Source organism: Emydura macquarii, unplaced genomic scaffold, assembly GCF_026122565.2.
Source record: "Emydura macquarii macquarii isolate MOO-44397 ecotype Brisbane River unplaced genomic scaffold, CSIRO-AGI_Emac_v2 contig_3506, whole genome shotgun sequence".
Classification (NCBI taxonomy): domain Eukaryota; kingdom Metazoa; phylum Chordata; order Testudines; family Chelidae; genus Emydura; species Emydura macquarii.
The window spans coordinates 4,213,210-4,239,673 of record NW_027133643.1 but is presented as its reverse complement, the minus strand read 5'-3'; the positions used below and the strand labels follow the sequence as shown (position 1 = coordinate 4,239,673).

Genomic DNA, 26,464 nt, shown 5'->3' with positions numbered 1-26,464 from the left:
ATTGTTTTTGCTGTATACAGACTAATAGGGCTACTCCTCTGGAACTCATGAATTCTAAATGTTACCTTGCACTGTTTGTGCTCTCTCTTTTTTCCCCCACTTTACTATCACTGACAGAAGCTCAATGGTGAGTGACCCTCACCAATGCAGCAAAGACATAAACTAGCCTGACTGAATTTGTAAACAACCTGAGGACTAGTAAATAACCAGGATGGCACATCTGTTTGTGAAAAAGATTGTGGGCAGTCAGTTACATTTCAATCTCAGTGATCTCTTTAAATAATTAGACCTGATAGGTGTATGTGTTTTATGGGATTAACCCCGGCATTAAGTTTGTTTTCTTTGGACTTTCAGTGATTTGAGTATTATTACATGTGCCAAGAATGAACCATGCATTGCAAGGGCCTGTGGTGGCTATGGATAGTAATGTCAGAATTTTGAAAAGTATTAAGAAAATTGCTGTTTAACATTTACTGTGGGCCTGATATTCAGAAATGCTGATGATGCAGAAATCCCACTGAAGTCAGTGGGAGCTGCAGGTGCTGATCACCTTTTTAAACCAGGCCATATATATTTTCTAGACAAAATGTAAATCCCCCTTAAATTAATAGACTAGATGACATTGTTGCTTGATTTTTTTTTACAGTATTACCACTTATTGATGATAGTTTGCTTTGTTCAATTTAATCAAAACCTTCCATATATAATTTTTATTTTGCCTTCATTTCTTCTCGTCTCTGTGGAGAGGAAGTTTTGTCTCTTCACAGCTCTGGAGGTCTATTATTACTTCCAAGAATCACCTGAATGCCTTTATTGTTCTTAACACTATGCAAATTGTCTCTGCTGTGTCAGCCAAAATATTTACATAATACCTCTGTGTAGATTCAGTATCAGCTTCACCTGTATTAGTTCTATTCTTGCTTTATTTTACTCTCATATTTTGTAAACTCTGTCTCTATTAAATTCTTAGTCACCTTCATGCATTATGTTACTTCACTAACAACATATTTAACATTCAAATCCAGTTTATATATTCCCTATAATTTGTATTGATGATTTTATTTTCCTTCTTTTCTTTAACTCCTTGTTATCTCCTGTGATGCTAATTGGTAGACTCAAAACAAGAGAGCAGATATTTGAAGCTAGACAAATATGTTAACATTATGTTAGCAATAATTCAGTTATCAGAGAATCTGCAGTGAAAGGGGTATTGATCTTTCATTGGCAGACAATAGTTTTTCAAACAGATTTCATTGATATCAAAACTGCCTAGACATTATTATGTTGTTACCTTTTATTTTAAAATGGCTGATTCTTTTTTTCTTCACAATAAAAGTGTAGTGGTAATTAAGACTTTTTTGTTCATTTTGAGATCTCTTATGCTTTTTAAACATACACTATGCATATTTGCTAAAAGTATGGTGGTAAATAGAGAAAATGATACTAGTAATGAAAGACAATTTGTTGTGCTCCTTTTTAAAGACTGGTTTCTGAATTTTATTTTTGTTAAACTGTAACTAAGATTTGTATCCAGTTACAGTTCAGAAACAATTGAACATTGTATTATTTTGTTCATATGAGCCCACCATAAAAACAATAAGTCAACTCCCCTCTTGCAGGGATGCATGAAATATGACTTCCACAATTTTAGCTCCATTGTTAACATATTCAAAGTTTCTGCCACATGGCCTTGTTATTTCTGGTTAGTGGAATGTTCTGTATATATGTAGAAAACAGTTTCTTTAGATTCTTTGGTTTGATCACAGCCAGGATAAAGGCAACTAACACTGCTTTAGTAACATGTCCTCAGTTTGGGGGGGGAAGGACTAATCCCAGTTTTGTGGCTAGACAGAATATGTACAATGACAACAGCACAAACATCACTGAATAATTACCTCCTACATAAATTATACCAAAATGTTTGATAAATAATCTCGTGCAATGGAATGGTATTCGCTCAGACCATTATTTGACTTAGAACAAAGCTAATATGTATTTCAACTGGTCAGAAACCAACATAGCCATAAAAATACAATTGTTTAAGAAGATAGTATACTTCTGTGGCTATGATGGTTTCCAGGTTGCTACGTTATGTTTTGTGTGTAAATTTTACTAGTGAATAATGCACAGGCTCTTGATAATCTAATTACATAGTCTTATTACAGTAATACCATGGTATGTACAAGGAGTAACATTTGTGGCAAAGGAGTATATCAGACAAAGTTTTGCAGATCATTGGATGCTCCGCTATAACAGAGCTATTTGATAACCACCTAAACTTCATTAAAAAATCAGACACTAACACCATGATACACTAACACCATAATACTAACTTCAGTTTTACAGGATAAAAAAAATAGAACAAATTGCATCATAATAAATTAGTGAACAATATTTTCTTTGTTTTGAGAGTGTGAAAATTGTGTTAGTTGACTCTCCTGTTTTCTGTGATGCCACACTGGGAGTGTGGCTAGAATGAGAATGAGTGGGGGAGATGATTAATCATTCATTAGGGCATAATTGCGGAGGTTAGACACAGTGTCTTAAGAAATTTTGAAATGTCATCAGTGAGGGGATAGTTTGGCCCATCATCATTTAAACCTGTAATAGGGTGGCTTATCCCTTAAGGATTGAGAAGGCTGTGGCTAGCCAGCCCTGATTACAGAATGAGGCATACCTGAGTTGAATCAGGTAATACAGCCCTGGAGTGTGAAGTTGCAGTGAAGGGAGAAGAGCCCAGGAGAGCTGGGGTGGAGTCTGCAGAGACTGAGGAAAGCTCTCTAGGCAGGGAGGCCTGGGATGGTACATATACCCTGCCAACCCTGTCCCCCCCAAAAAAAACACAAATTCCTCCCCCTACAAAAAAACCATGACAGCAAATCTCAGAGCCTGGGCTAATTGACTCAGCTTGTGCTGAAACACTGTGAAGGGAGTAGGTCTCAGAGCTGAAGTGAGGATGTCTACTCTGCTATTTTTAGTCCCCAAGTGTGAACCTGAGTCTGTTGACCCAGTCTGTGAGACTTGCTGCTAAGTGTATATGTGGTTTTTTTCCTTAGGTATAGATGTACATGGAAAGACCCTTTCCAAGCAGGGGAGAGACTGCCAAGGTCCCAGTCAGGAAGGCCTGGGAGGAGAAAGAGAAATCTTAGGTTGTGTGGATTTATGAATGGACTTTGTTTTGGGATTTTGAGTTTTATTAATAAATCCAGTCCCCAAAGAGGGATGTTTTTGACCAAGACAAAGCCTGACGGAAGGTTTTATTAGAACAATCTATGAGGGGAAACTGAGGCAGGCTTTTTGTAGGTGATCCTAGGCCATGAGCCAGCCCAGTTACAAAGCATTTCTCTGTTTTCCAGAGTGTTCGCTGAGGATGTATGGCTCCTGTCTAACTAGATTTGCTTTTAAAACCAGTGATGTTAATATTGACATAAAATTTCCCTGCAAGGTAAGTAGTATATTGTCTTAACTAAAAAGAGTCAATAGCCTGCACTTTATATCTGCTCCATTGTCTTTATTTTCCACTAAGGCTAATTGTTGTAATAGCAAATAGCACATAATTTGAACATATATTATATGTTCAAATATATTGTAGTCAAGTTGACAAAAGTTTTATCATCTTGCATTGTTTCAAGAAAATTACATCTATGTGGTAGCTTTAATTTCTAGTTTTTTGCAGCTTTATGTAGCACTCTGGCCATTTTCTTTTCTATTCTATTGAATCGGATTCTAAACATTAGAGATTTATTCAGATAGTTTACCCTAGTGGTTCCCAACCTTTTTGGCTCAATGGCCACAGATATCATTTTTACAACCCTGAAGGGCCATCAGTCTGTGCCAGCAGCCCCTCACCCCCACTGCAGCCAGATGGAAGGAGTTTAGTGAGGAGGCTGCCTCATCACTGATCTCCCATCCCCCTGGCTGCAGCAAGTAAACTGCACACGTCCTGTAGCCCTGTGCGCTACACCTGGGTCCCTAGGCAGTGGCTCCCTTCTGCAGCCAGGGGGACGGAAGATCAGCCTCCCTCTGGCTCCAACAGGGACCCCAGTGCCTAGGGACCTAGGTGGAGCACTTTGCTGTGCTCCCTGTTACAGCCAGAGGGAGGGAAGTGCTGATCTCCCATCCTCTTGGCTGCAGCAAGGAGCCTGCACTGGTCTTGTAGCCCCGCGGCAACACACTCCGCCTGTGTCCTTAGGCAGAAGCTCCCTTCTGCAGCCAGTGGGAAGGGAGTGGCAGGCCACTTTGAAAGACCCCATGGGCCACTTTTGGCCCCTAGGCCACAGGTTGGAAACCACTGGTTTATCTTAGATAAACTGTATATGTATGTGCGGGATGATCCAAACAGTAAGAGTTGAAAGGTCACTAAATACTCAGATGGAAAGTTATCTTAAAATTGATGTCACATTTCCTTTGATAGTCTACTCAACTCCTGATTGCTGTCACATCCCAGATTATAACATACTGTGATATCACAAATACCAAGAACTACTACAGCACAATGGAGCTGGCCCATAGAAGGCTAGTGTTGTTGGTAAATCTTTTTAATACATGGGGTGATCATCTTTAACTTAATAAAAAAAGTTATGTAAGAAACAAACTACATAATTAAAACAAAAAAACAACTCCCCAAAAACATACTTAAAAACCTTTCTATCCCTGTTGTTCCAGTGAAGTTCATGATATATATGTTGGTACTTTGGGGTGCTTATCTGAGTATTTCATTCTGAGATGTTGCAGCACTTAGGATCAGCTGGAGCTGTACTGGGATGCTTTTTAAAGCAAATATATGCTCTCAGTACCCCATGCCTGTTGTTGGTTGGGACTCTGAACACATATATAAATTTTAACTTATTTTGGTAAACTATTTCCAGTTCACCTTTAACATATTGTTTAGCAAAAGTATATTTCTGAAAAATTAGATTCTGTCCCCATGTTTAAAAATGTGTTATTTTAAAAAACAATTTGAATACGTATGTACTGACATGGATTGAAATCTGAATCCTCTGATATGGTGTGTGTTTAGCTATAAGTGTTGGCTCTTGAATTTGTCAAATAAATATGTAGCATAAAGTTTGGTTTACCTAATGAATTTTGTTAATATGTAGATGGAGCAGATGGGTTTGACATAAGAGTTCACAGACTATAAACTGAAAGAAAAAGATATCTGAATTATTTATTAGCACCCATTTTCATAGAGTGGATGAACATATTTTCATTAATATCTGTAAATGAGTACAATGAATTATTGTAGAAAAAATTATGATAAACCTTATGTATTTAAATTGTACAACCTAAATGGTGTTAAGCTAATTATAAAATTCAGTAAATAAATTTCTGTATAAAATAATCTGTCCTAATTTTGTTTGATCCTCATTTTTAGATGAGTCACCCAGATGTTCTGATACAGGTGCTTGACATTTTAAAAAACAGTGGTGAGTTAACTTTTTTATCTGTAATTAATGCTTGCTTACTTCGCTGCTTTTTGTACTAATATTGCTGGGAAAAATACAACAAAAAGCACATAGAATATTTTAATTATAAAAAAGATACAAATTTTATGTTATACTGGAGTCTTTTTTGATCAGTTTAATGTTAGTGAACGGTGCCAGACTGATACTCAGTGGCGTACCGTGGGTCTCCGGTGCCTGGGGGCCTGTACTTGCATTTGCCGTCTCCCCCCCAGTCAGCGGCAGTGGCAGCACTCCACCGGGGAGGGGGTGTGAGGGCCCGTTTCCCGCTCTCTCTCCATCCCTGCCTCCCCCGCGGGTGTGGCTGGGAGCTGGAGTGACAGGGCCAGATGCCCCCGGGCTGCCCAGTCTCAGGAGGGGCATGATGGATTCTGCCCTGGAGGCCTGCCTTTGGGTTGGCTGCCTGGCCCCTGCGTGGCCAGGGTCCCCGCAGTTCCTAGTGTCATTAAACTTCTAAAGCTAGGCTGTCTGTGTGGATAATGATCCCCTAAATGTGCGTAGGGCAGCAGCCCCTGCCTGAGCAGCACAAGGAGCTTGCTCCTGCCTTTTTAACATGTCAGCATGTGAAGGTGAGGGGCAGATCATGATCAGATCTGCAGCATCTTCAGACTAAGCACAGAGCCTGCTGAGAGCTTGACTTGCTTCCCCAGCTGAGCGTGTTTTTTCAAGATTGAAAAAATGCTACAGAGGCTCCCAGCCCTGCAACTGACTCTGCCACACCTCTGCATTCTTATTGGCTGAGCAAAGACTAGCCCAGTGAGGGGAGGGGAAAGGGGAGCAAGCAACCTCATTGCTCCGAGTCCTGGCGAGTGAGGGAAGGGGAGGGGGGAAGGGGAGCTTTAGCTGAGCAAGCAACATCGCTCTCAGCTGTTAGGAAAATCAGGGTGAGGCAAAAGCCGCGCCCGTCCCTGTCCCCCAACATAAATGGCACCCTTGTGCACAGCGCAGGAGGGGAGGGGTCGGGAGGATGCTTGCTTCCCCCGCAGCAGGAGCCCTCAGCTGCCAGGCGGGAATGTCAAAGCCTAGCTCCTGGCTGTCTGCGACAGCTATGGGGGGAGTGGCAGCTCCTCCAAGGAGGGTCTGGCCAGCGCCCGGGGGCATGGCCCCCCTGCCCTCCCCTCAGTATGCCACTGCTATCATGTAATTAAATTTAACATCCTCATGGAGAGAAAATAAAAAGAAGCCCACAACAATAGCATTTAACTTCAAGAAGGAAATTACAAGGAACAGTCAAAAGGGTGAAATTGCCTGCAAGCCACATGAAAACTTTAAAAAACATCATAATAGAGGCTGAAATTAAATATATACTCCACATAAAATTAGAGGACCAAAAAAAATGCCACCATAGCTAAATGACAGAGTAAAAGAGGCGGTTAGAGGGGAAAAAGGCATCCTTTAAAAATTGGAAGTCAAGTCACACTGAGGAGAATAGAAAGGAGCATAAACTCTGGCAAGTCAAATATAAAAGTATAATTAGGCAGGCTAAAAATAAATTGAAGAATAGCTAGCAAAAGACACAAAAACTAACAGCAAAAAACTTTAAGTACATCAGAAGCAGGACGTCTGCCAAAGAATTAGTGGGGCCAGTGAGTGATTGAGGTGCTAATGGAGCACTAAAGGAAGACAAGGCCATTGTAGAGAAGCTAAATGAATTCTTTGCATTGGTCTTCACTGCAGAGGATTTGAGGGAAATACCCACACCTGAGCCCATTCTTTTTAGGTGACAAATCTGAAGAACTATCCAGGATTGGGGTGTCAGTAGAGGAGATTTTGGAACAAATTGGTTAATTAACAGTAATAAGGCACCAGGCTCAGAGGGTATTCACCCAAAGGTTCTGAAGAAACTCAGATATGAAATCACAGAACTACTAATTGTAGTATGTAACCTATCGCTTAAATCAGCTTCTGTACTAGATGACTGGAGGATAGCTAATGTGATGCCAATTTTTTAAAAAGGCTGTAGAGGCAATCTTGGCAATTACAGGCCGGTAAGCCTAAGTTCAGTACCAGGTAAATTGGTTGAAACCATAGTAAAGAACAGAATTATCAGACACATATATGATCGTGATTTGTTGGGGAAGAATCAGCATGGCATTTGTAAAGGGAAATCATGCTTCAACAATGTATTAGAATTCTTTGATGGGGTCAACAAATAAGGGTGGACAAGGGTGATGCAGTGGATGTAGTGTACTTGGACTTTCAGAAAGCCTTTGACAAGGTGCCACACCAAAGGCTCTTAAGCAAAGAAAGAAGTCGTGGCATAAGAGGAAAGGTCCTCTTCTGGATCATTAACTGGTTAAAAGATAGGAAATAATTTTCAGACCGGATAGAGATGAATAGGAGGATCCCTCAGGGATCTCTACTGGGACCAGTGCTGTTCAACATATTCACAAATGATCTGTAAATGGTATAAACAGTGAGGTTGCAAAGTTTGCAAATGATACAAATTACTCAAGATAGTTAAGTCCAAAGCAGACAGGGAAGAGTTAAAAAGGATCTCAGGTGGTTGTGAGATCTTAATAGGTAGCCATGAATGTGTCTGATATAACCACAAGGTCAGCGGTCATGGTTGTCACACTGAGCTGGGCCTTGTGGCTCCAGGCATTGGACAAGTTATCATGCAAGGTACTGTAGAGGACCTGCCCTTTAAGGGATTGGAGCTCTAAGGCCTCCACTCCCTCAAGGACTTAAGGGCCACACTGTGGTCCCTGGTAATCTACACACTGTCTCCCTATAGAAGACTATACAAGTACCAGCCCTCGCAAAGTGAGGACTGCTTCTTCTCTGAGTGCTTGCTCATGTTGATTCCATGTTAAGTGTGTGCGTGCCCATGTGCACAGCTGCCAGATGTTTTTTGCCTTAGTGGTATCCATAGGGCTGGGTTTGGTGACCTCTGAAGCCTCACACTTATGTGGTGGTATATGAGGCACTGCCAGCCCTGCGCCCCCTCAGTTCCTTCTTTCTGCCAGTGATGGTTGCAGGAGCTCCTTTCTCCCTTGCGATAGCAAGCACTTTAGTGATTGTCTGTCTTCCATAAACTGTTGTATATAGTTCTAGTAGTTAGTTAGTAGTTGAGTAAGTTAGAATTAGTGGTCCCTCCATGGACGTTCACCCAGGGACAGGGCATGCCCCAGTCCCTGGGTTTCGAACAGTGTTCCGTGTGCCACAGATTCTTTCCACTTAACGACCCTCATGATAGTTGCCTAAAGTGTTTAGGGGAGATGCACATCTAGACAAGTGTAAAATTTGCAAGGGTTTCCAACCACGGACTAAAAAGGACAAAATATCTATCTCAAAGCCCTGTTGATGGAAGTGGCACTCAGACTGGCCTGAGAACCATCCTGCTCTGAATTGGTGCCAAATATGTCAGCATTGATGTGGAGCACCCCACTGGCACCGAGCCCTTCTCGGTGCTGTTCACTCTCACCAGTGCCAAAGAAGCGACAAAAGAAGCAATGAGTGGACCGAGGGCGTTCCCCTGCGCCAAAGGAGGATAAGAAGGCAGGGTCAGGCAAAGCACCCATGTTGGGCTAATTGCCTGTGGTAAAGCGGCAGGAGACAACAGCAGAAGGAGGCTCCTCCACCTTGTAGTGTCTTTGACGCTGGAGGCATTTAAAGTGGCTAGGGACCTCATGGTCCTTCCAGTGTCCCCCATCCCGAGTGCCCTTACATCAACGGCCTAGCTGGTGAAAGCACCCGCTTCTAGGGGAAAACCAGCTATGGGGCCGCTGCAATGGCCAGTTGACTGGCACCATTCCCCAGAATCTTGGCACTGGTCTACAACATCTCAGCCCCAGTCCCCAGACCACGAAGATGGTCCCTGCATTCCAGGTTCCTGGCTCCGAGGTAGGAATCCCCACCGGTCCAGATCTCCCTGGTACCGATCATCATCCTCATGACACCGGTCGCCAACATCATGGTGCTAGTCATGGGGCACCCAGCGTCGATCCCCACCACCTCACTCTCTGATGCCGTGCCATTTGGAGACATTCAGGCCTTCATGGTGGGCCCTCCTTAGACAGTGTTTCATAAGGACAAGGTCACTCTCAGGCCTCCTCCCAAGTTCCTGCCCAGGATTTTCAGAATTCCACATAAACTAATTCTTTCATTTCCCACTGTTCTTTCCCAAGCCTCACTCAACCTCAGGGGAAGCTAGACTTCACACACTTGATGTAGTAAGGTGTCTGGGTTTTTTACGTAGATAGGACAAAACTATTCAGAAACACACCTAGCCTTTTTGTAAACTTCGCAGAAAGGGTTAAATTTCCAAGATGATGTAAGTGGGTCTCCATCTGTATTAGGACATGTTATGAGTTAGCCAGGTTAGATACACCTAGACATATTGGACTTTTTCTACTAGAGCTTAAGCAGCCTCTGCTGAAGAATGTCCAGTTTCTGGAATGTGTAGGGCAGCTTTGTGGAGCTCAGTCTACATGTTTCCAAGAAACTGTTCTTTGGTAGAGGTTTCCACATTGGATGTCCGTATTCACAGGACTGTTCTGCAGTTATTGTTTAAGACTTCTCTTATCCACTTCAAAGCAAACAGATAAGTGTTTGTTTGTCACCAAAAGTGGAATCCATGTGGACAATCACTTAAAGAAGAAAGAATGCTTACTTATTTTACAGTAACTGTGGTTCTTAAAGATGTGTTATCCATTTGGATTCCATGCTCCAATCTCCTTTCTCACTACTATAAAGTCCTACTCCTCTGGGGTTCTGTATTGGCAAAGGAACTGAGGGATGTGTGGCTTCCTTAGCCCTATATGCAGTTGGGTGGGGAGGGATGGGAAGATAGTGAAGGTGCCAATGCAACCCCAGTGGACATTGCTGGGCAAAAAGAATCTGATGCATAAGGAGCATGTGCACCAAGAGTGGAGTGCATGGGTACAACACATCTTGAAGATCCATAGTTACTATAAGTTAAATAACTTTTCTTTCCTCCTTACTGAATATACCATACTGATGGTGAGAATCCAGAGTGATTTAGACATATAGTACCTGGAGCTTGAAATATTTCCTAAATGTTCTTAATTTGAATCTAGAAGCTAAAAGAAACAATTAGGGAGAGCTATGAAAGATTTGTATATCTCACATTTTTGTCTTCTCTTCCTTGTTTAGCTTTTTACTCAGATGTGGAGTCAGATTTCCATGCCAAAGTTCCTGTTGTCTTTTGCAAAGATGTTAAAAGGTTTGTGTAAAAGGACCCTTAACATATATCAACTTTTATTCTGCTCATTCATACCTCATGGCAGCTGGTTGCTTGTACTCCCAGCAGTCAATGTCAATGTAATATTCATGCTAAGGTGGAAAGCAGATTATTTTCTTAGAAAACGGTAGCCCAGAAAGAGAGGGCTTCATCCTTTCACTTGGACTAGCCCTGATTCACTGAGTACACCAGTTGGGAGAGTCTGGAAATGTCTCTCCTTCTGGATGGAGTTAAACAAGGAAAAGGGAAAGTCATTCTCAGGTGAGCCTTAAAACTTGTACCAACTATTTAATCCAAGGATCTCAAAGCATTTCACAAATATGGGGCTGAAAAGAGAACATAGGCAGATAACTTCATCAACCACTGAAATGTGGTCACCTTCTGGATGAAATGTAGCTGCTGTTTAATGGTGTACAGCACCATTGCATGACAGTTTAGTATAGGAAGTATCTGATTGAAATGAGGAGAGTCACTTGCCACTTTTTGGGGCAGGAACTATAGCTTCCTATCTGTGTGTATGTTGCACATTATAGGTACCAGTGGAATGTAAATAATAATTTAGGGAGACAGAATGCGGTTTCTTGAGGGAAGATTTAGCTGGTACATCCCAACTCTTACATTAAAAAATACACACATAGCATAGATCTCAAACTGGGGAGGTGGCTCTGGTTTTTGTATTTAATCTAAAAAGGTTACCTTTTGGGGGTTTTTTGTTCTGTTTACCTTCTTGGTTTGTTTACTTTTTACCTTTTTGTTAATAAAAAAAAAGTATCAGTGAGAAGATAAATCTAGATAATACAAAGAAAAACCAGAAAAATACACTTCAAAGATGAGAATCAAGGCCTAGTTTACAATATATTTTATATTTAAAGTATTAGTTTTTTCCAAGTTCCATTTGATTTGGCGCTCCTCCTCTTCTACAGATTCACTTCCTCCACAAGGGCAACAAATACTAACCCACCTCTGTCAAATGTCCATTCTGTACCCAATATTATTTATTGTCAAGTGAATGATGGGGAGGAAAATAAGAGGAGGAGATTAATTCCTTATCTCCATTTTGCATGTGTGGAAACACATAGGAAGTTTAAGTGACTTGCATAAGATGATACAGTTAATCAATGGCAGAGCTAAGCATAGAAAAAAATTATCAACGATATTTTTCATCCTTATAAGTGGAAGGGATTTTTGTTAGTTCCAAATCCAATTCCTGAATCTGCACTAATGAGAATTTAACTAAGTTTGATAGATACCATGTTGCTTGCAAAAATGGTCTCTTTCATGCATGAGAGGTATTCTGGTACTTGCTTTCAAGATGCGGGGAGTGGCAATCTTTCAAACTTTGTCTGTTTACTTGAAGTTAAAATTATGAACTTATACTGATTTCTTATTTCTCTCTTAATGACAGTGGTTTAACTTGTAAAGTGAGTGCTAGAAATGATGTGGCCTGTCTTACAACTGACTTGCTGGCTGCACTTGGCAAACTGGAACCTGTCCTTATTCCCTTGGTGTTGGCTTTCCGCTACTGGGCTAGAGTAAGTTAATAAAAATAAAGACCGCTTAAACATTTCTGTTCTCCCCTTGAGGATTGCACATGAAGTGTACTACAGCAACAAATGTGTTATGGGAATAAACTTGCCTAACACAGACACCAGAATGTAATTTATAATAGTATCGAAGTTTGTTATCAAATTTTTCTTTTTTTGCTAAATTAAAATGTACTCTAGTCTTGTATATCATCTTTCCTGTAAACTGTGTTACCAAATTCTTCAGCATTTATATCCCACAATTACAGAAAGAAATGTTAGGATAGGGAGAGAGGAATGGAGAGGTATGGTAAGGGTGAAAAAATATTTTCTTCTGAGACCTAAGGCAGAGCCTAATTTGAGGCTGAAATGGAGGAGGAGCTGCAGAGAAGGAGGTGCTCTTTCATCAACAGGGACAAGATTATGCTGAGGGACAAGAAGGAGTAGAAGTAAGATGAGTAGAGGGCATACAAAGACAAGGTCTGTGAAATAGGCTATAATAAGCTTAAGGAGAATAGTTCTGAACTGGATTTTGAAATACAAGAAGTAACACATACTTAGCTGTGTGTTATAGGGTTATAAACCTTTGAGTTCTAGTGAACTGATCCTGGAGTGATATATTAATATCAAAACCTGGAAGTAGATTGCAGCTTTATGTGCACAGTTTTGAGCCTAGTTACAATAGATGGTATTTTTTAAAAAACCCCAACCACTCTGAATTCTCTCTTCTGTTCTGTATTGTGAGTGGGAGTTTATGGAGTGGCATGTAAGGCAGACTATGTCCACTTTATGTCCAGAGGTAAGCACATGCCTCTTTTTTGACATCTGTGGAGAAATGTTTTACATTAAATTATTTGCAGTCTCCTAGTGGTGCGATTAACTTTAAGGAACTTGTGTTCCTAAAATTCCTAGCTAGATCCCTGAAATATTCATAACTTGTAAAAGTAATTAAATCTTCCCAGACTCTGTGTTGCAGTACACTAGTGGCTCATGAAGAGTGTTCATTGGAACTTGGCCAAAAATCTACTGGGTAAGATTTTGTGCTGTGTCAGCAACGGAATTCACACAGGCCAGAGGGAGCGGGGAGTGAAGGTAGCTCTAAGCCACCTTTGTTCTCTCCTGGTCCTGGACTTCTCTGGGAGCTGGACAGGGCCTGTCACAGTTATGGCTGCTTCAAGGGTTGCCCTATTGGCTGTGGTACTGTCCAGAATCTCTGCACTGCTGCGTCCCTACCCCAGCCTCACCTCTGGCCCTGTCTCCAAGGCTTGCCAAGGGGGTTGTTGAATGGCAGTCTTATGGCTGTTGTCCTGTACAGGGGAATTCTTCACTAGTTATAACCGGGGTTTATACCAAGGCATGACTTCTCTCCAGCTTGCAAAGAGACACTGCCATGCCCATCATCTCCTTTTAGCAGTTTTATTATCCAGACATAAACAAACAGTTCCCCAGATCACCCTTCACATATTGGGCTCTTCCTGCTTCCCCTCCCAGTGCACTCTGCAGTCCTGCAGCTTCCTGCCTCCCTCTCAGCCAGTTCTATTCTCACAGCCAGTCTTTTTATACTGGAGCAACCTGCAATCCAGTGGTCCCCAAATGCCCCCTCCACTCATAATGGAATCTCTCCGCATCCCCCTGGGAGCTGGGGCCAGGAGTGTGGCTGGGGCCAGAGCCACCATTGGGAGCCACAGCTGAGGTTGGAGCTGCAGCTGAAGCCGTGGCCAGGAGTCTGGCTGGGGCCGAGGCTGAGACCAGAGCGGAGCTGGTGGCAGAGCGGGGCAGGGTGGCACTCTCTCCCCACCCCCTGTGGGGGCTGGCCCAGGACCTGCCATGCCCGCCCTGAACATCTAGGGGGGTGCACCCCAGAGTTTGGGAACTACTGCTGTAACCATTTATAGTGCAGGTGTAGCCCTTCCCCCCTTAATATGCCCAACTAGGAGCACCTGCTGTGGCACTAGGGAGCTGGACCTATTTCAGCCATAGGGGCCAGCCTCCCTATGACATGCCCCCTTACAGTGCTCTGGCCCTTTTATCCAATGTAAAGGGGCCAAACAGGCAGTGAGGATCTCATCCTTCATTTATATTATACACACTTCTAAAATTGCCACTATATTATTGGCTGTATTCTGGCCTCCATAACTTTATGAGACAGACCATCTAGCAAATGTTGGAAATCTTATTACCCACAGTAGTTTCAAAAGGTGCAGGGTTCTGCAGACCCTCATTCTAGGACTGGGAACTCTTTCCTGGAATTCATCCCAAGAGAGCAAGCATCATTTGCTAAACCCACCACTCATTAAAATCAAGGTAGTTTTAAAAAATGAGCTCATGTCAGGCTGCCTGCGAAACAATTGTACAAGTTTTTGTCTCCATCTTCCACTGTGCCATCTAGAGATTGTTGAGTATAAGAATTGAACTATGACGATCCTATTAAGTATACTTCAGATGTCAAATTCTCTTATAATTCAGTTCTGAGTTCACTACCAAGCAATACTTGACTCTAAAATGACATGACTTTATTGAAAGGTACATTACATTAGACAGCATTATTATTATTGATATTTTTATGAAGAGGGTTTCATAAATCAATCAGTGTCCTAGAATACATAAGATTAAGAGCATAACATTACAAACTAAAAAAGAAAACTTTTTGAAGTTTGACTTTAAAAATAGTGAAAAAACTTCTTGAGCTCACAGCATATAGCCAGATATGAGAGCCCTGATAATACCTGATGATTGCACAATAGCAGGTTCTCTGACCAAAAATATAAGTCCTTGGCAGAAACATAAATGTGAGCCACAACTGCACAATTGTGGTAGAATCAATGAGTGTAATAATAAATAATAATAATAATAAAGTAGAAGAACTTCACAAATGATTAGAGCTTACATTTTATCCTCTGGCCAGTGTGTACGTACTGTAACTGAATAATGCTGTAACATGGGAGTTGCAAGCTGTGGGGAAAAAAGTAGTGAGTTGCTGTGTTTTGAATGGATTGCAAATGAGAAGTAGATAACAGAAAACATCTATATAACAGTTTACCATTTCCTTAGATTTTGGGATGAAAGGCTTTCAAGTCAGCTTTAGCATATACTCCATGTTCCTTTTTAACTTTTGTAATGGTTCATTTATTTAAAATATATAATTAAAATGCTAAAATCTTATCAGAAAACTATAGCTGTCTTATCTTTTTGTAGTTGTGTCATATTGACTGCCAAGCAGAAGGTGGGATTCCCTCATATTCCTTTGCCTTAATGGTGATATTTTTTCTTCAACAAAGAAAACCATCTATTTTACCATCCTATTTAGGCACTTGGGTAAGTTTTTTGACAATATAATAATCCTACTCTTGCAATATTTTTAAGGGGCATTACTACACAGGTATTTTACAGATCATAAGATTTGCCATACTAATTGAATAAGTAGTCTGTAAATAAAGCACTTAGCACATTTTTCTTTGTGCGGTTGACTTGTGCCTGTTGCTTCTGAGCAAGGTGATAATCTCTTATAATATACCAGGACAATTGTGCAATGCTGTACGTTGGGTCAAGGGAAGGAATTTATTTTTAACTCAGTTGACACATTGAGATGTGATTACCTCTTTCTTACCGTGCATAACTACCAATAGCAGTGTCAGTGAAATTATTTTTTTGGCTATGAAATTGCCATTTCTATGTTTTGGCCAGAGTATATGGTATGCTTCATACAATCTTGTTCTCAGAAATCCTTTAACTATATTTAGATTGAAGGCTTTGATTCAAAGAGGGCAGATGACTACCCACTGAGAGGTATAGAAGAGGAAAAGTTTGTAAGATGGGAATACAAGCCATCAAATAATGGAGTGGGGAAAAACTCAAATGGTGTAGAAGGCAAAGCTAAAGCTGAACAGCAAAAAGGTGTTAAGAAGTCAACAAGCTCAGAAACAGACAACCAAAGTAATGCGAAGGAGAAACATGGCAAAGTGAGTCATTGTTTTATCTGAATGGAGACCACACCTGCTGTCTCTCACCTTTTCCGTCTGATCATTAAACTTTCTATTTAAAAAAATAAAATCTAGAAAATTACTGGTATTTTCCTTTCTTACTGCAACTAAACATTCATATTTGTTTCAGTCTTCCTTAGCATTTGAAAACCCCCACCAGGTATCCCTGGGGCAACTGTGGTTAGAACTATTGAAGTTTTACACACTGGAATTTGCTTTGGAGGAATATGTTATCAGCATACGGGTACAAGAACTCTTAACCAGAGAGAACAAAAACTGGCCTAAAAGGCGAATAGCCATTGAAGGTGGGGTAATGTACTTTCTACCAGTTCTACAGGCATTATGCTTTTATTCTTTGAATTTTACTTACCTAACATTTATTTATAATACTTAGACAAGAAGTTGCATTAGGTCTAAATGGAAAGGAAAGTATAGTTTAGTTGGCAAATTACAAAAGTTAATCAGGCTACTTGAGGACGTCATCTGCCCAGCACTGCAGTATGATACACTGCCACCGAAATATGGAGCACCATTTCTTCCCAGCCTTTTCTCCTTCCATTCCATCTCTGCAATACTGTTCCTTTTTCTCTTTGACCCATCTCCATCTATTTCATTCTCCTTTGTCTGCACTTTTCTCCACCCATTCTTCCTTCCCATTTGTTCAGGAGATGTGGAAACATTATCTCTGCAAGGTCCCATAGCACTGGGTCTTCTGATTGCCTCTGATCATCAATCTGCTTCCTTCGCTTCTGACATGTAGGCAAAGCAGAGAGGAGAGTACTGATCTGAGCCAATGGAACCAGCTTAGTGGAGTGAAAGCTCCCCTGGGCCATATTCCCACACCAGGAAGCTGACTGGCAGCATAGTGGGCATGATGGGTATGTCTTGGAAAATACATTAAAAACTGGATGTCTTTCCATAGGCAGGTCATTTGAGAGCTGTGAGGCTGAGTAAATTTGATGGTGATACCTCAGGTGGTATGTGATGATGGGAGAAAGGCAAAGAAAGGGAATTATTCTAAGTTTTATGCATTTGGAAAACATTAATCTTTTATTTATTATTATTTTAAAATAATTCAACAGTATTTATTAGGAAAGGTCAGAAAATAACATACCAGAACTCTGGATTGTCAGTGGTGATAGAAAAGTGAGGAAATGGAAAAAGGTTAGGAAACAAAACAAGCTCAGTTTTTATAGGAGATTGAGATGGTGAGACATCCAGGAGGATGTGTAGGTGAGATGGCTAGATGTGAGAGATTGGACAAGAGGGGGGTGGAAGCTGAAAGTAGGAGGTAGATTTGTTTGTCAGCTTTGAGATGGTAGTGGCTGAGGTCTCAAAGCCTTGGCTCCAACAAGAGCTGGAATGCCTACATTGCTATTTTTAGCCCCTCAGTCTGAGCCCTGTGAGCCCGAATCAACTGACCTGGGTTCTGAGACTCAGCACTGCAGGTCTTTTATTGCAGAGTAGACATACCCTAAGATGACAGTAAGGGACTGAATGGAAAGGAAGTGTATCTGAACCATGAGAAAAAAAAAAGTGTGTCAAGAAAACGATCAAATAGTGGTTTTTTAAAGAGGAAGGTTTTATGTCCTTTTAACAATGTTTTCAGCTAAATTCCATTTGCTGAATTTTTAGTACGGGAGTTGATGGAAGAGGAAGAAGCAGCCCAGCTTGGTGTTTAAGAGCTGAGGTGGAATTGTCAGTTACTGCAATTATGAAGGTCCTCTTTTGACTTGTAAACTGCAGATTTGATCTGGAAGTTACAAGGAGAGACTAAATAGGAAACTGTATATGAGATCATTTTACATAGTCAGTTTCCTGACTGTTGCTTCACTTTTAAATAAATTATTCATCAAATTAAATACATGAAAAAAATCAAAGAAGGAGAAAATATTGGGCAGAGTTACCCAAAGATTGATCGTAATGTCTGGATATTTATATTACTTTGATGTTTAGGAATCAGCCCTAATATGGGATTTTTTTTGACAAAACAGAAACGGTACACAATTTTTTATTAAATATATCAGGTATTTACAGTAATTCTGTGGTGATTATATAGAAAAGTCTAAAGACTTTCTTGGGATCCAGGTCCTTAAATGCCACTTAAGAACAATATGATATGTCTATGAGCTATTTATTCCATGATATCCTTCAACCTTGTAATGAAAACAGTCAGATCCAAGATGGATGAAGAAGAGAATGTATAACATAATAAATATAGTTCTGGACTATATTATAGGGTTCTGTAATTTGAAATACAAAATACTAATAACTTATGCATTTGAATACATTATTGTTCAAGTACTACTTGATTTACAGTAGCAAATTATTACTTGAATTGTCTTTTTCTAGATCCTTTTGCATTAAAGAGGAATGTTGCACGAAGTCTAAATAGCCAGATGGTGTTTGAGTACATCTTGGAGCGGTTCAGGACAGCGTATAAATATTTTGCATGTCCACAAAGTAAAGATGGGATTAAATCCAAACCAGATACCAAGAAAAAAGAAAAGGGAAAAAGTAGCAGCAAGAAATCTGCAAAATCTGAAGAACCTGTAACCAATTGTTGCCTTTCACAGGGAGAAAACATTTTGGAGGAACAGAACACAGGAAGTGGATGTAGTATACAAGAATGTGAACTTGAGTGTAATGAAATGGAATTTATATCTAGGAAATATATTTCTGAGAACAGTTTTTTGGTAAATACAGACAGTTTGTTGGTAAATAATATAGATGCATTGGATTCCAATTATGATGAAGGCAGGGAGGAAACACGATCCTGCATTTCTAAAGACTGCTGTGAATTAAAGCAAAAATCACTCAAAGAGAAGGATAAACTAGAGCCTTCAGAAATTTGTCTAACTGAAGACAAGCAAAGCCACAATTGTAATTACAGTGAACGTTGGTTCCATGACCCAAATTCTATTAATGAATTTTTTGATGTTGAAAGTGGACAGAGTTTAGTAATGGAGTGTTCACAGAAGAATAAGTGCACTAGCACATCAGCTACCTCGCACAACTGCAAAGCAATGGTAGAAGTTTGTAACCTTAAAGATGAAGATAAACTCTCCAGAGAAGAAATGCATTATGTGTTTGATAAGTTTATTTTAACTTCTGGAAAGGTAAGATGCATTTTAAAGATATGTAAATGGTGGGGTTATTTCACTCTCACATCAGGCTGCAAGTGTATGTTTTACTACCTGTTAGAATTGTATTCCTGCTTCCAAATTGTTAGACTGCCAGATGGGAGAATTATTTAGTTATTATTCCATGAGTTACTACTCCCTATTTCAAATACTTGTTCCCTCAGACAGGTGTATGTATTGAGTTGGGGTTGAAAGAAGTTGATATGTGAGGGTATTTGCCATAGTTTGAGAGGCGTTAAAACATAGCTTTACCAGCATCTCAACCCACTTACCTATGATACAAAGGGATGTATAATTACCTTGGTCATATAGAATGATGTCCCTCACTATGTCAGATTAGAGCAGTGTAGACTATTTTCTAACTTTCATTACTTTTCCACAGTTGGAAAGTGCAGTACAGATGCTCAACATAAAAGAGAATTGAAGAACTGGATAGCCCATCTTTTTTGGGCCATAACTTTTTCTGTTTTTGTTGATTTGTAAGAAGGCAAATTATTAGTTGAATAATATTTATTGATAGCAGTTTTATATCATTTTCCAGTTATCAAAAATACATACAAACATTACCTAATTTGACCATAGCTAAATATGACAGTTATTTATTAATGTATAGCTACCACCCTGGCCCTGGCTATCATCAAGGACTGGAATCATAGAACTGAAAGGGACCTCAAGAGTTCTAATCCAGTCCCCTGCACTCAGGCAGGACTAGTATTATCTAGACAATCCCTGACAGATATTTATCTAACCTGCTCTTTAAAATCTCCAATGACAGAGATATCACAGCCCTATCAAGGAAAGCTATTAGGTTGGTTTGACACTATTTATTCTTGACAAATCCATGCTGACTTACTTATCACCTTACTATCTTCTAGGTGTTTGCAATCTTCTAGGTGATTGCTTAATTATTTGCTCCATTATCTTTCTAGGTACTGAAGTTCACTATTTGGCCTGTAGTTCCTCAGGTTGTCCTTATTCTCCTTTATATAGATTGGCACTATATTTGCCCTTTTCCAGTCCTCTGGAATCTCTCCCATCTTCCATGACTTTTCAAAGATAATCACTAATGGCTCAGATATCTCCTCAGTCAGCTCCTTTAGTATTCTAGGATGACTTGAAGACATCTAACTTGTCTAAGCAATTTTAATTTGTTCTTTCCCTATTTTTGCCTCGGATTCTATCTAATTTTCACTGGCATTTACTGTGTTAGATGTCCAATCGCTTTAGCACTTCTGGCATATCCACATTTTCTGTTATTGTTTCCCCTTCTCTCATTGAGTAATGGGCCTACTCTGTCCTTGGTCTTCCTCTTACTTCTAATGTATTTGTAGAATGTTTTCTTGTTGTTTTTTGTTTCTAGTTAGTTTAATCTAATTTTGTGCCTTGTCCATTCTAATTTTGTCCCTACATACTTGTATTGTTTGTTTATATTTGTAGTTCGTAATTTGACCTAGTTTCCACATTTTGTAGGACTCTTTTTTGAGTTTCAGTTAATTGAAGATCTCCTGGTTAAGCTAGGGTGGTCTTTTGCCATACTTGCTATCTTTCCTACACAATAGGATAGTTTGCTGTTGTGCCCTTAATAAAAACTGCCAACTCTCTTGAACTCTTTTTCGCTTTAGACTTGCTTCCTATGCAATATTACCTACCAACTCCCTGAGTTTGCCAAAATCTGCCTTCTTGAAATCCATTATCTTTATTGTGCTGTTTTTCTTTCCCTCCTACCATTCCTTAGAATCATGAACTCTTATCATTTCATGACACTTTCATCCAAGCTGCCTTCTGCTTTCGAATTCTCAGCCAATTCCTTCCTATTTGTCAAAATCAAATCTAGAACAGCCTCTCCCCTAGTAGATTTCTCCGCCTTCTGAAATAAAAAATTGTCTCCAATATATTCAAAGAACTTGTTGGATAATCTGTGCCCTGTTGTGTTATTTTCCCAACAGATGTCTGGGTAGTTGAAGTCCCCCATCATCACCAAGTCCTGTGATTTGGATGAGTTTGTTGTTTAAAAAACCTTATCCACCTCTTCATCCTGGTTAGGTGGTCTGTGGTACACCCCTACCATGACATAACCCTTGTTTTTTGCCCCTTTTATCCTTACCCAGAGACTTTCAACAAGTCTGTCTCCTATTTCGGTCTCAGCCTCAGTCCAAGCGTATACTTTCTTGATATATATAAGACAATATCTCCTCCCTTTTTCCCCTGCCTGTCCTGAGTAAGAAGTACCCTTCTATACCAGTATTCCAGTCATGTGTATTATCCCACTAAGGTTGGCTTTCCTTATATTCTCCTTCTCTAGGGAAAAACAACTGATAAATTTCACTGTGAAAAACTTCAGATTTTCTGTTTCAAAAAATAAAAAAAAGTATATCGGAGAAAAGACTTGCCAGTACAGTGCTAAGAAGTATTCAGGGATCTTCCTGAAAAGTGATCAGAGTCAAAAATGCCTTGTCAAAAAATGATCAGTGACTCCAGCTTGATTATATCTCCTTTGTTTTGACTGACACTGAAAGAATTAAATGGGAGTTCACAGAATGTTTTCTTTAATTCTGGCAGACTTTATAGGATTACTGCAATTTCTACAGTGTCTTTATTAATATATTCGTAAGGGATTACATTTCTGCACTTCAATCCTTCCTAAGCACATTCTTCCCCACGGTGGATTGATTTAAATCAGAGTGATTTTAATCACTGATTTTAGTCATGATTTAAATCAGCAAGCAGGGAACCTTTATTTAAATCATCAATATTAATCATGTTTTCATTTGTACTCTTTAGTTATTTGCCTAAAGAAGGGTTGATTCTTATTGGCTGGTAACCATTAAAACATGTTGATTTGCAATGAAATATATATAGCCTTTGCACAAAATTTGGTGTTTCTTTTTGCTAGCCAGGAGGATACATTATATCTATATATGTTTATTTAAGGAATTACATATCTTTAACATATGCTTATTCAGATTCTTAATTTTTACATTGTTTATGTTAGAAAATGGTGAATGATGCATTTCGTATTTACTAGATTATTAATTTTTTACTTGTGATTTGTATCAAGTTCTATTTGGTTGGAAATGCTAATAAATTAAAAATGTGCAAAATCAGCATTTAAAGTTTTTATTAGTTAAATGAAACTACCTTAAATGTGCTAGATACATAAAAAAGTTTGTCAAAACGTGTTTTGCATTTAAAACTGATTTATTAAACAATGGAAGTATTATCTTTAGTTAGTATATTGAACTGTTGTTTCTAGTCATGTCCTTCAATATTTTAGAATTAGTGAATCTTAGACCTAGTTTTTATTCATTGATTGCAAGAGGAAAACAAGCTTTTCTGCTTTTTAACTCTCACTGGTTTCTGAACTTTGAATGAACTACTCATTGAACTGAAATGAGGAAAATATTCTCCCTGAATCTGTAGAAGATACTATTGTTGTCAAAAACTAGTTTAGCATTTCAGCAAACTCTGGTTCCAGGTGTTTAGCCAGTAACTTCCATGAGTTCACTGGTTTGACTTCTTAAAAAATTTGGTAGGAGAAGTACAGATTAATATTATTTTGTGCCTTTAATTTTTGATAATTTTAATAGATTGTAATAAATTGAGGGCTTAACATAAATTAATTCAAATTTAATTTTAAATAGTTTTTTCTAAAAAATACACCTCTATTTAATTTAAATAAAAATCTGACTTAAATTTTAAAAGAAGATTTATTTAAATTAAATTAAATTAAAAATAGATTTTTAAAAAAATGATACATTGATTTTTATCCACTCTGATCTTTTCATGACACTTTGACACTCAGATTTTTGTGTACTCTATCTCAGTGTGTCAGATAACATATGGCATTAGATAATATAGCATGTTATGTAACTGGAGTTTCTAAAGGCCTAGAATTGTTGTAATTGATAGCTGTTGAATATAAATATATGTTTCCTTATTCTGATTATTAAAAATGTTCGGGTTCATGTCACACTTTTTTTTTGGATAAAAGTCCAATGTATTAAAGGGACTGTTAATCACATTTCTGCCTAAAATCTTTTCTGTTCTTGACTTTGAGTCAGGAGAGAATGATGGGGGCATAAGGACTTACCCCCTGCCCCCTTTCAGCACTGCTGGATAGGGGGTTAGGTGGAATATATCTAGCAGTAGTAGTTGGTAGAGAAGTTATGCTTATTTTTATGTTTAAATATTGTCAAGGATGCCTAGATCTCTGGATGAGAACTCTTTTTTTCTTTCCTATGTTAAAAAAAAAAATAGGTAACCCTTTAAGGTTAGAGTCCCTGTAACCGAAAGAGATTAGCAAAGAGAAATGTATTTGTTTTCTCAGTTTGTTTACTGCACTTTGTGTAGAATAAGTTCTGTTGCTCAGCATAGTGAGTCAATCACTTAATCCCCCTGTTGTTTGTGTGGGTCTTTCACATCATAATAGGAAAGAGAAAAACATTGTAAAAAGTAACGTGATTATAAACCACAAAAACTGCTAGGGGGGGTCTCAGATGTAGTGTAGTATCTGAAACTATTTTCAACTTTTTGTAAAAAATTGATTAGAAATCTAATTAACTGTTTTTCTTTATTTATTAACAAGAAATTTTAAACCTATATCGCCTGATCCTGTAGTCCTTACAAGGGCAAAGCTCCCATTGATGTCACTAGGAACTTTGCCTATACTACATGACTGAGTTCATGACATTACATTTTTATCATCCTTAACAAATCAGGCAGTGGGTCACTATCTAGCAGATTTATTGTGTACATGTTTGGTGGCAAGTAAAATTTGGGAGTGGGAAGGCTAGTTCACCTCTTCTTCATGCAAAACTCTTGATTTCAGTAAGAGAATGATTCCCTCTTTTGCCTTCCCATTCTCCTTTATCCTGTGGCAGAATTCCTGAGCTCTGAAGTGCACTACAAGGGCTGAAGGTGATTTGTCAAGGTGTGCTCTTTCATTGTTCTGTAGATAAATGCTGTTATTGCTCATCAAAGTCCTATGGAAATAGTATGCATTTATTGAAATATTTTAAAATGTTTGTATTTTATTTCTTCTAATAGCCTCCAACTATAGTATGCAGCATCTGCAAACGGGATGGCCATTCCAAAAATGACTGCCCAGAGGATTTTAAGAAAATTGATCTAAAACCACTACCACCAATGACAAACAGATTTCGGGAAATACTTGATGTAGTATGTAAAAGATGCTTTGGTAAGTACAGTATTACTGTTGGAATAATGTAGGACTTTTCACTTCACAGGCTGTAATTTGTAATTTCTAAAAATTAAAGCGGTAGAGTCAAATTCTGTTTCCATTAATGTGGGTGCTTACTCCATTTACTTTAGTGGGTGGAAGTTACAGCAATGTAACAGAATTTGGCCCATGTTGTTTTGTCATACAGTTTGAAGTCAGTAGAATTATGCCAACAAAGAATATGGCCCCTTAATGAGTTTAAGCAAAAACTTTCATCTTTAGTTATTATTGAGTTTGGAGAGAACAGACAGCCAATGTGCATAGAGATTTGGTGTGGTAAGCAAAGTGGCCTCAGGCTTGGTCTACACTACCAACTTATGTCAGTATAACTACGTTGCTCAGAGGTGTGGGAAAGTCACAACCCTGAGCGATGCAGTTATACTTACCTAACTCCTGCTATGTCAACAGGAGGGTGTCTCCTGTTGACGTAGCTACTGCCTCTTCGGTAGTCAGTATCTATACTGAGGGGAGAACATTTCCCATCAGTGTTGGTATCATCTTCACTGAAGCACTACAGCGACACAGCTGCATTGGCGCAGGTGCAGCATTGTTAGTGTAGACAAGCCCTCAGTATTAGCCAGATTCTACAGTTCCTACTCAGGCAAAGCTCTTATTGGCTCCCAAGAGTTTTGCCTGAGTAATGACAACAGGATCAAGTCCCAAAATAAAATTCTGTCACTACTAACTACTATAGAAAACATTAGACTTTTTAAAAAAAAAGTATTTAAAGAGAATACATATTAGCAAATACTTTAATTCATGAAATCAGATATTTAGGTAAAAAATATAGAATCTGATGTAACATTCAGCTAACTTCTTTTTCTCAGATGAATTATCACCTCCTTTCTCTGAGCAACAAAACAGAGAACAAATTCTGGCAAGTTTGGAAAGATTTATTAGAAAAGAATATAACGGTATGTAATAATAGGTAACCACTTATCATTTGTTGTTAAAATTTCTCCCTTCATTCCAGTTGTCCTGCCCATTAATACATAATTATCTTCCTTTGTTCATTTGTCTTCTTTAAAATGGTGACATCTCCCTTTGAGTGTGTATACAAAGGTACTTGTAGACACATAAACGCAATCTTAAATCCTTCTCTGGCCCTTTTGTTCTGCCTCAGTAATATTGGCAGCTGGTGCCTCTCCCCAGCATAGCGGAAAGCCTGCATGATATAGGTGACATAACCAAACCTTTGCTGACCCCATATACAGGAGGCATGCCAGAGGAAGGAAAGAATGTGATTGGGCTATAGCCAGCTGCATATAGTTTAAAGCAGCATTGTGGGCCATGTACTTATATGGCCCCTATTAGTGTAGTATATGTGTGCTTCTGAAATCTTGATAAATTTATCTTTGCATCACTTCCATGAAGTAGGAAAAGTTATTCCTAATTTATAGATTGTGGAAACCAAAGCACAGAAAAGCTAAGTGACTTCTCTAAGGTCTCGCAGAAAGTCTGTAGCACAATCAGGAATTGGACCAAGTTACTTGAATTCCAGTCTGTCTTACCCAGAAGACTATCCTTTTTTTTCAGAATTGGCCCCAAGATCAGATAGCTGTGATTGGTTCTTTTGCAGCGCCACACTTCAGCTATGCCTGGTGCTTATTTGAAAGTAGCTATGAGCTGATAGATATAGTTTCTTATCATTGATTTAAAAATGAACAAATCACAGTGAGCTAAAATAGGTGATTCAAAAAAATCCTTTTCAATTATATTATCATGCTTATTAATATGTGAGTGAAAATAAATTTTAAGAAAAACCAGAAATGAATAAGGCAAAGTGGAAATAAAAAGTTTCATCCAGATACAGATACTGCATTGACTTCATTATTTGCATCTTGCACAGTAGACTGTGGTAAATGGGCACAGAGAAACATCCCAATCAACCTGAAACTTTCCTAGTAA

General features: G+C 39.0%; 1 protein-coding gene across 2 annotated transcripts in view; it reads left to right on the top strand.

Moving 5' to 3' along the window:
* The window catches only part of TUT4 (terminal uridylyl transferase 4), a 72,099-nt gene that overhangs the window by 18,860 nt on the left and 26,775 nt on the right, over positions 1-26,464 (top strand). For both annotated transcript variants that reach the window (XM_067535611.1, XM_067535612.1), the window contains exons 6-15: positions 3,357-3,445; positions 5,378-5,429; positions 10,584-10,653; positions 12,077-12,203; positions 15,390-15,509; positions 15,935-16,153; positions 16,305-16,479; positions 18,527-19,293; positions 24,364-24,514; positions 25,384-25,470. In XM_067535611.1, coding sequence (XP_067391712.1) covers positions 3,357-3,445; positions 5,378-5,429; positions 10,584-10,653; positions 12,077-12,203; positions 15,390-15,509; positions 15,935-16,153; positions 16,305-16,479; positions 18,527-19,293; positions 24,364-24,514; positions 25,384-25,470 — 1,857 coding nt within the window. The remainder of the gene's footprint in view (positions 1-3,356; positions 3,446-5,377; positions 5,430-10,583; positions 10,654-12,076; positions 12,204-15,389; positions 15,510-15,934; positions 16,154-16,304; positions 16,480-18,526; positions 19,294-24,363; positions 24,515-25,383; positions 25,471-26,464) is intronic.